Source organism: Myodes glareolus, chromosome 12 (genome assembly GCF_982192425.1).
Source record: "Myodes glareolus chromosome 12, mMyoGla1.1, whole genome shotgun sequence".
Classification (NCBI taxonomy): domain Eukaryota; kingdom Metazoa; phylum Chordata; class Mammalia; order Rodentia; family Cricetidae; genus Myodes; species Myodes glareolus.
Genome location: NC_142037.1, coordinates 24,771,733 through 24,781,523, shown reverse-complemented (window position 1 = coordinate 24,781,523; position 9,791 = coordinate 24,771,733). Strand labels below are relative to the sequence as shown.

Below are 9,791 nucleotides of genomic sequence, written 5' to 3'. Positions count from 1 at the left end.
AAAGCTCAGCAATTGCTTCTGGTGACGTCATCTTTGGAAAAAAAGGATGGGGTTTCATTGGGCAAAAACTCCTGTTTTATTTAATAAAACTTACTTCTTCAATACCCAGAAAAGGGAAGAAACTCAGGTACAAGCAAGCGCTCACCAACCATCCTTTGTTTCAGAAGCACCCAGAGGTGACTCTGCATCAAGCAAAGTCCTGGTGTCAGTTGAAGAATTGGCCACCTACAGCTCCTTGGGTAAAACTGGGTTTTGCCTGGCTTTGTGGAGATAGCATTTAGACTGGGTTTTACCCTTTGAGATGGCTGGGATGAAGGGGGTGGGGTGAAAACTGTTTTTGAGACACTGCGATTTCATGGACTTCAGATCTCAGTATTTTACACACACACACACACACACACACACACACTAAATAGGTGTAACCATAAATAAGTATATAAATAAGGTCTTGTTGGAGCTCAAGTATTTGAGAAGTGTCATCCCCGACTACTTTTGAGATGTTTCCGTTGACTGGTCCGTGGACTTTACATTAGCTTGATGACAGGTGACCCCCCAAAAAAACTGTCTTTGGCATGTCAAGGTTTGCCACAAATACATCTGACTTTCCTGGATACCAGCTACAGTGAAATTCACGGTAGTTCTGGTTCTAAGTAACTATTCTACTAAGGACTAATTATAAAGAAAACACTCCCCAAGGAATTCACACCATAAAATATTTATTAGAAATTTAAAGTGATTTTCTCCTGCTTTGGCTATGAAAACTCTTTGATTCCTATCTCTGGTGATACCGGTTGCCAACAACAACGTCACACAATTCCCGTCATCATGAGACAACGGACAGGTAACAGATGCTGTGGCCAGACCTACAGAAGACCAAACCTCACAGTTATTGAACAAATTTTGGCTTTTCTAGCAGTTGAAAACTTACTTACACACATTTAATTTTTTCCATAAGTAATCAGCATACAAATTCACTTGAATTTGATAACTTAAAACATTGGCAGTGATTGCAGAGTTTGCTGAAGACCCAGAAGTCGTGTCTCCTTGGAGAACTTTGCTCTGGCTTTCCTAGCCCCTGCTGCTGGAAAAATAGACCATTCTGATAACAAGAGTATAAAAAAAGCCTTCTGATTTGCAAAGCGATTCGTGTCTGGGGTCCCCATGATGACTGAAGACCTATACCAAGCATCTCCACAGTGCCTTTCTCTGCATCTTTTACTGATTTTCATCCACACATCGATAATTCCTTGCCCTTGGTACTGCTTACCCAAGGGGGTTCAGAAACCTGGCAGAAAAAAACAGAGCCCCAGGCGACATCGCATGGCAAAGTCAGAAGTAACTTGGAACACAGCAGGTGGCAGCTCATGATTTCAATACAAAAGCATCAAATTACTTCTCAGGTGCCAGTGGAGAGCCAGGAAATAAAAAGGCTCCATCGAAAAACGCAAATCCACCCCACCCCCAGAATTCTGAATGTCTTCTTTAGATACGTTCGTTTTTTTCATCTCTTTAACATAGAAAATCACTTCGTAATATGATCTATACACACGGTTATCAAATTAAAAAATAGCACAAAATAGCTCCCCCAAAGCATAAAAATAGACAAATTGTATCTTTTACAATGAAATTAAGACATGCCTCTGGAGGACTGAGGCTGTTGACGAGTGTCCGAGTTCAAACCGGCTTCTTCTCATAATAATTATATTATTTACATCTCCTTTCAGCCTTGAACACTGATTTACAAACCAGCCTAGGTGAAGGGGAGGTAACAGGTGTTCTCTCGTGGGGCGAAACAGAAGGTAACAATGGCGACAGACAAGCTCTGGCTCCGGCAGCCGCACCTCAAGGGCACTTAGGGGCTCAAGCATTTGTCACATGCTTGAGGGTACAGGTGGCGACTCCAGGGGCTGTGTCTTTCCATTGTGAGTCAGGAAGCGTGCACAGAGGCTGCTCTGGAGACGTTCTCCTACAAATGAAGTCATCCAGGAGATCACCGACGAAAACACCACCGACTCGTGCAGACCTGTGAGCTATACGGTCACAGCAGGGTACATCTTCTGTTCACTGTTAGTGTGGGCAAAGGAGGGCTGGACCTGCCTGTAGCCCGGCTGCAGGCCATCCATGAATGGGGGCACTGGTGTCATGGGCACAGAGTCATGTTGTACCGCATACCCCACATACGGGGTGTGCAGGTACTGCCCTTGATGGGGGACAATCTGGGTGGCCTGCTGACAGTTCAGAACAGAGAAGTTTGTGGGCATGTTGACGTACACATTGTTCATGGTTCCCTCGGGCAAGCAGCAGTTGGTCTGTGACCTGGTTGGGGGAGCCCGGGCCCCAGAGTTCGCACTGGAGCTGGAACTGGCAGCTGTGCTGGATTGCCGAGAGGATGACCCCCGGGACGTGCTGGCGCTGGGGATCATGGGAATGGTCTCCATCAGGCGGTTGCCCCCTGGGGCTCGGCTCTGCTGGGGATCCTGCTTTGGCCGGAGACATCTGCAACAGCACGCAGCTACCAGGGATCCCAGGATGATGAAGGCAACGAACACGGAGCCGACGATGAGAAACGGCACATAAATGGGGACTGGAGAGAGAACAGAAACGTAACGTTACGGCTCACATATGACGATCGTAAGACCCAGGGAGCAGCGAACGCCAGGGACAGGTGTGCACAAACAGTGCACTCAGAAGCGAAGGACAAAGGCTGGGTCAGCTTGGTCACCAGTGCACAAGGCGCAACTCCCAGGGCCAAGTGCTTTGGAAAGTGGTCAAGGCCTCCGCAGACGTGGCAAGACACACCCCCCCCCCCCCGCCCCGGAAGCTAAACGTCATAATCCCGTTTAGATTTCCCTAATCTAACACCAGACGCCCTGTCCAGGTTGATCTAGATGACCCTGCAGTAGCCGAGCAGCCTACGTAAGTCTTCCCTAACAGGAAGCCCCGGGATCTAAATGGAACCGAGTTTACACGTCTCTAAATCTGTCTTCTTCTTCTAGGAAGTTCTGCACATTCCTTGACTTCTTCTAGACATTATTTTTAACAAGTTTCTTCTCTTACAGGCAGAACAATAAAAAAAAACAAAAACAAGTAACTTGGATCAGATTATGAACTGCTATCATTTCCAAACATTATATAAGACATGGGTGGTCACGGGAGGGAAAGACAAACTAATTAACGCTGGGGCAGTGAGATGGCCCAGCAGATAAAGGCTCTTGCCACCAAGCCTAACGACCTGAGTCCAACCCCCAGAACCCACACGGTGGAAGGAGAGAGTGTCCTCCTAAAAACCTGTCCTCTGACCTCCACATGCATGCCACAGCACAAACACGCACATGTGCACACACAGACTCACGCCAAAAAAAGGATAAAAGTTTAAAAGATATAATATTTAAAAAGTGCACAAGTCTTAAAAACCCATCTTAATAAAAAGGGAAAATAGAAAAATAGTTACCAGAGGCTGAGAAAGAGGGGGAAGAGGGAGGGATAGGAAGAGCCAGTGGGTATTGAGTTAGTCTGAAAAATAAATTCATAAAATAGCAATAAAAGCCTGTTAGTAAAACCAACCAAATGAACAAAACCTTTTTAAAATTATTTAAAAAATAAATAAATAAAACCAACCAAATGAACAAAACCTTTTGGGACCCTAGCAGGGTGACTCACAGTTTTAACCTCAGCATACGGGAAGCAGAAACAAGAAAACTGTCTTGAGTTCAAGGTCAGCCTAGGCCACACAGTAATTTCTAGGCCAGCCTTGGCTGTAAAGTGAGACTTTGTCTTAATATATATTTTTAATTATGTATTATATTTTAAGATAAATAAGAATTAAAAAATGTTTGTGGAAGTTATAGGAATGGCAACTCTATAGGGCTAGCAAGTCATGTTAGCAAGTGGTCCGATAACTGTTCAGGACACAAGTAGGCAGGAGGAGCCTGCAGAAAACCTCAGAGGCACTTCTGTGGAATTCTACCTACATCCAAGAAACTTGCCTTTTCTGATGTGTTCCTGACTCCGGTCCCTTTGTTAGCGGGGGTTAGGCGCAGGTTGGGCGCCGGCGTGGGCGTGAGGTTTTGGGAATTGAACCTGGGGCCTCACCCATGCTAAGGAAGCAGCTCACCACTGAGCCCAGCCCTCTCTAACTACTCCATCCCACCAGCCTTGGTGGAGCTCAGCTGCCAGCGCTTCTGATGGGGCAGCATGGAGCCCCACACCTCAAAGGTTAGATCTGCGAAGACCCTTCACACAGACTCCATTCGGGGAGTCATGCTGTTCACATACCACACGGAAGCATGGAGGAATAATGACTTACAACTGAACACATCTCAGAGGTATGGAACAAGTTGGGCAGTGGCCATGGCTGAACAGAGCCACTTCTACGATCCGGGTCCCTTCAGCAGACCGGAAGGCTTGCTGCCATCTGCAGCCCAGCTGGCTCCCACAGCTGTACCGCGCTCATTAGACTAGCCCTGCAGGCCAAGTAAGTCCAGGACGGGAGCAGTGAAAGGCAAGCTTTTTCCTACACACACTACAAATGTTTCACTCCCTAAATTGAGATAGCAGCCCCCGCATGTTGTACGAGGTAAACAAAAAGAACACAGGTGAGCTCCACCTCCAATACGATAGCAAAAACTAGCTGAAACCAGTCTCAGCCCACATAATGAGTTTTGGGGAGAAATAACTGTTCTCTTTCCAGGATTTTTAATTGGAAGTGTAAATAACTATACAGGGGTAAAGAATGCGGTGCTACCAGGAGCCAGCCCCTAGTGGCTTAATTGGGCACGTTGTCCTTCACTACATCAGGGCTGTGAAAGGAGCAGGACATTTAAAGGGAAAGTTTAGGAGCAGAGCGGAGAGTACCCATGACCTAGGAGCAGAACGGAGGGTACCCATGACCCATAGCGGCAGTAATGCACAAGCTGCCGCCTCCAGCTTTGATCAACGCCATCCCGACTTTTTAGAAAATATTAACAAGCCCAACTTAACAGATACCTTATTGTAGCCATTTGGCTCCGTTCTGCAGGCTTTATTCCCAGACCACACACTCTGCAAAGCTGAGCTGGAGTTCGGATGGTACCTTCTCTAGAATTACCCTCAGTTCTCCTCCCTTCAGACTCTGTGCAACAGCAGGAGCGGCAAACTTATAAAATGCTTGACTGCTAAGACCCCACCAACTGAAAAGAGCTGATGGGTGGGAGGGCGCACTGTCAGCCAGAAGCTGCCTATGCCAAGGTTCTGGCAATGCCAACACACACACACACACACACACACACACACACACACACACGATTGTGCAGCCTCTCCACTGAGGGGATGTGTCTCACGAGGAAATGCTATCTGCTGAGTTATCTGACAGGCTTCTTTTCAAAATCTGGCTTTGACTGTTAAATAATCAAAGCCTCAGTGAGCAAAGTTGGGCACCGCTCCAATGTCATATCTATCAAGTCTGCCTCGGGAGACCAACCAGATTTCTAGAGGCCTAGGTGGGCACCGGGAACTGTGCACTGGCTCATCCGGAAGAGACCAGATCCCTAGGAGGTGAAGTTTCGCCCACGGGAAGTTGCCCTCCCCGCACTCTCCTTCCCCCAGCTGCCTTCCTTCTGAGGACCCTTGGAGGAGAACCCTGGGCAGGTCTTCTCCAGAGAGGGGGCACACCCTTGCCATTAAGTTCCCTGGAAACTGGTGAACAGAAGCAACGTGTTTTGTCTTGAGTTTTTTGCCCTACTGCACACAAAGTTAATAGGTAGGGGGTAAAAACCAAAACAAACAAGCAAACAAACAAACTAGGTCTTTCCTGCTACCAGGCTTTTTCCTAAACTCTCCAAGCGTCCAGGTCCCTGTTGCCCAGGCAAAGCAACTGCCCTCCCCTTTTGCACCTGGTCGCTGATGCCCTACCTGCCGAGCTGTCTGGGCCTTCTCTGTCTGTCCGGCCAGGCTCCCCCACACCCTGCTGACGGTCGTTGTCGCAGCCTCCTTGGTCCAGGCGCGCCTCGGCGCTGGAGCAGCAGTAGCGCAGCGCACAGCTGCCGCAGCAGATGGTAGCGTCGCCACCGTCGAAGCGCTCGGGGCACTGGAAGCCGATGCGCCAGACGCCCTGTGCGTCCAGCCAGCCGTGGCAGTACTCGCCGCTGGCCCGCGCCCCCGCCGCCAGCAGCGCCGCCAGCAGCAGCTGCAGCAGCGACGCGCGGTGCCCAGAAGAGGTGGCGGGTGAGCCGCGTCCGCCCCACATGGCACTGCCCTAGATGGGAGGTGCTGTCTCTGGAGGATGCAGATCTCCCCAAGAAGTTATGGCTCGGCGACGCCAGGGACCTTCTGTGCGGGCCACTCCCCTCTGCCGCGACACCCAGGCAGCTCAGCCAGGGTCTAAGTCATCCCTCCTTGCTAGTGAGCCGGTCCCGACTAGACTCGACCTTCAGGGGGCATCACAAGGAACGATCCTGGAGGCTTGGCGTGCGATCCAACCCTCCCTGTGCATCCCCGAGAGGACGCCGAGCTGTGGGCCAGGAGTCAAGCTATCGCTGGAGCGTTTCAGTGTCGGGGTCCCGCGCAGCTGGGGTGCGTCTCTCCTCTATTTACCTCCGGAGCTAGAAGCCGCCAAAGAAGAGGGCAGTGTGAGCAGAGCTCCGGGCAGCAAGTGCAACGGCCGGCCGCCCTCTAGCTCCGCAGCCCCGGGATCGATCCTCCTCATGGCTCCAGCCACCGCTCGGGACGCTGCGAGTGTCCGCACCTCCCCTGTAGTCCCGGAGCCCGCCCGGCTGGCGGCGGCCGCGGCTGCTGCTGGGCGCGGGGCCAGCGGGCTGCCCGCCCCGACTTCTACTGCAGCTCGCGTCCCGTCTCCTTCTCCCTGTCGCTGGTGCGTCCGGGACAGTGCGCACCGGTGGGAGCCGCCCACGGAAGTTTCAGTCCCTCGGGCTACGGGAGCGGAGGAGCGCGCGGCCGCCCCACGTTCGCCCTGCACGGCTGCAAACCAGCTCCGACTGCCGGGCTGCGCGCTGCGCTCCACTCTTAAGAGGGGCTGGCGGTTCCCCTGCGCGCATGCGTGCTGCGAGGGCTTCCCCCTCTGCTTCGGGACGCCAGGGGACACCCGCAGCCCTTCACTTTCCTACACCAAAGGTGTGGCGGTGGCCAGGAAGCGCTGCGAGTGAACTGAACAGACGTGTGGAAAACGCGTTTTAAGTCGGCCACGCCTTGGAAGCACAATTAAAGCAAAGAGAGCAGAAGCAAAACTTTGGTGCGAATCTTCAACATCCAACATTTCGAGTTACTCTGACAACCTTCCAAAGGATAATTACTAATTACTTTCCATGTTACAGACGACGCGGCCGTCACTCGGATAGACTTGTCTTGCTCAGCTTCCAGCCTCCCGGCTCACGAAGAACCACGAATACGGTCTAAGCTGCGTGCGTGGCCTCCTGGTGCCACTGCACGGAAGAGTGAAGAGGTCAGCGGGGACACCAATAGTATGGCCAGTCTAAATGGTCTATGTCACTTTATTTGCCTCCCCCATAGTTGGGTGTGGTGCTTGTCGAAGTCCGGCAGAAAGGTGCCCCCGTGAAACATGTGACCTCGGTGGCTTAGACAGCTGCAGCCAGGAAGGCAAGGATCCAGACACAAGAGACACTAAGAAGGAACAAACAGCTCCGCTCTTGCAGAACGGAACAGGTGCTGATGCTATTGAAGGAGCGATGAGTATTTTTAAAGGACCAACTGCGCCTTTCTCAGCCTGGAGTCAGTCCGTGGAAATTCTGGGCCCAGTCCCTGATGGGGGAGCCCTCGCGTGTTGCTGGATTCTGTTTCGTTGTGTATTTAATGAAGCACTAGCTGTGACTAATACCCGTGTCCTGCTCAGGTCGACAGCTACAGAATACAAAGCAATTTTATCCATAGCAAAGACATTTTGGGTTAAACCATTATAGGGCTCTTCATACAACCCCCTCACCTCAGACAGTGAGAGTTAGCCCTCCAGTTATCACCCCAAAATGTTTGCAGAGAAAACTGTCCTGTGTGTCTGCTGTTCCCACAAAACACTTTATTCTTATTTAAGCTGCCTCCAAGTACCACCCCAGGGCTTGCACCCGATGAGCAAATGCTCTACCACTGAGCTCCACCCCAGTCCTGAAATCATGCATTTTAATTGAACCAAATGCCAACCTTCTATAATCTCAGAAATGAACACAACTCCAACATGGAGGAGCCATTCATTTCATAAACACATTCTGTGTGGCGTCCTTGAAGCCAGATGCCTTGGTCATTTCCCTCGAGCAGGGTGGTCTCCCACCCACATACTAACCAGATCCAAACCTGCTTAGCATCAGTGATCAAATGACGTTGGGCACAATCAGGTTGGTATGACCATAAACTCAGGCAGACCCTAAAGTCTCTGAGATGAGAGAGAGAATTTGGACTGAAACATAAGCAAACAAGTAAAAACAATGCAGTATGATGGGATCTATGAGCAGCCATGTTCACAGCCAATCTCTGTGTGAGAGATGGGTATGTACATGTATGTCCACATACATGAGCATGGGTATGGTGGCCAGAGATTGATGGAAGGCCTCCTTCTCAATTACTCCCCATTATGAGACAGGGTATCTTTCTTACTGAATCTGGAGCTCAGCCATTGAGCTAGACTGACTTTGGCCTATAAACTCCAGAGATTTGCCTATCTGCGCCCCTCCGCTCCCCAGCCCCGGCCCATGCCCCAGTGTGTGTGTGTGTGCTGTGATGGGGTTACAGGCCAATGCCACCACACTTGCCTTTTTCTGTAGGTGCTGGAGATTCAAACTCAGGTCCTCGGGCTTATATAGCACACGCTTTACTGACTGATCCATCTCCCTGCCCTTCACAGCACAGGGTTGAGGGGAAAGGCCTAGAGAAACATCAGAGGACTGGTATTTAAGTTGAGGCCCAGACAAGCCAAGGTTTGTCAGAGGAAGCCATTCTCTTGGTCAATCTTGTCAGCTACCATCTACTGGGACCTGTCTATATTCTAGGCACCTTGTCAAGAGTTTCACATCTGTGGTCTCATTTAATAAGGAAGACATCACTTTGCTCATTTTATAGGTGAGGATAAATTTCCCAGCCCACACTGACAGAAAGTATCAATTTTCTTGGACTCATTTCTTGCTTGACTCCAAAGACCATTTACCAACCTGCTGGTCACCACAGTTACCATTTCCCATATCAGTATAAATTGATTTACTTGGTATTCTGAGGGTTAAATACTTTTCTAAATTTTATTTTATTTTTATAATTATGTGTATAAATTTTTGTCTATGAGTGGGTATGTACACGTGTAAGTTCAGGAGCCCAAAGAGGGCGTTAGAGCCGCTGGATCTGAAATTACAGGCAGTTGTGATCTGTCCACTTGGGAGTGCCGGAAAACTCCATCTCCTGTAAGAGGGTGAGCACTTGAAGTCTTTTCCATAACTGTTGTCTGATACAAGATATTTGTACTTAGTGCGGAGAGCACCTGCTCTGTACCCCCCTTTCCTGTCCCTTTTATCTGGGTCTCTAAAACTCACAGTTTGCCATAATTCATGAAAAAAAAATTCTTCAACACTTCACATTGAATTGGTCAGATGGTTTGGTTTTACTTTGGTTTAAGTACAATGCTGTTGGTTTTTTTTCCCCAAATATTCAACTATTAGTCTATAATAGGTAAATTTGGAAGTATGGTGCTTTGAGGAGATTCATTTTCTCTTTTAAAAAGCTGTACATCTCATAATTGTTTCTCTTTGTTTCTAACCCAGTGCTGGGGGTTGGGCCCAAAGTCTTGTCCATTCTAAACAGATGTC

General features: G+C 49.6%; 1 protein-coding gene across 1 annotated transcript; it reads right to left on the bottom strand.

The window, feature by feature from the left end:
• Nucleotides 1-699: 699 nt before the first annotated feature.
• On the bottom strand, nt 700-7,029 carry Shisa2 (shisa family member 2). Its single transcript, XM_085698599.2, has 2 exons — nt 5,890-7,029; nt 700-2,584 (listed from the first exon to the last, which is right to left on the bottom strand). Exons 1-2 carry the CDS (start codon nt 6,221-6,223, stop codon nt 2,031-2,033), a joined length of 888 nt encoding a protein of 295 aa, XP_085554725.1. The 5' UTR covers nt 6,224-7,029; the 3' UTR covers nt 700-2,030.
• Nucleotides 7,030-9,791: the final 2,762 nt, after the last annotated feature.

Excerpts from the sequence above, each read along its gene's own strand:
- Shisa2 (XM_085698599.2), bottom strand. The coding sequence starts at position 6,223 with ATGTGGGGCGGACGCGGCTCACCCGCCACCTCTTCTGGGCACCGCGCG. Across the intron at positions 2,585-5,889 it reads AGGCCCAGACAGCTCGGCAG|TCCCCATTTATGTGCCGTTT; the intron begins GTAGGGCATCAG and ends TTCTCTCTCCAG.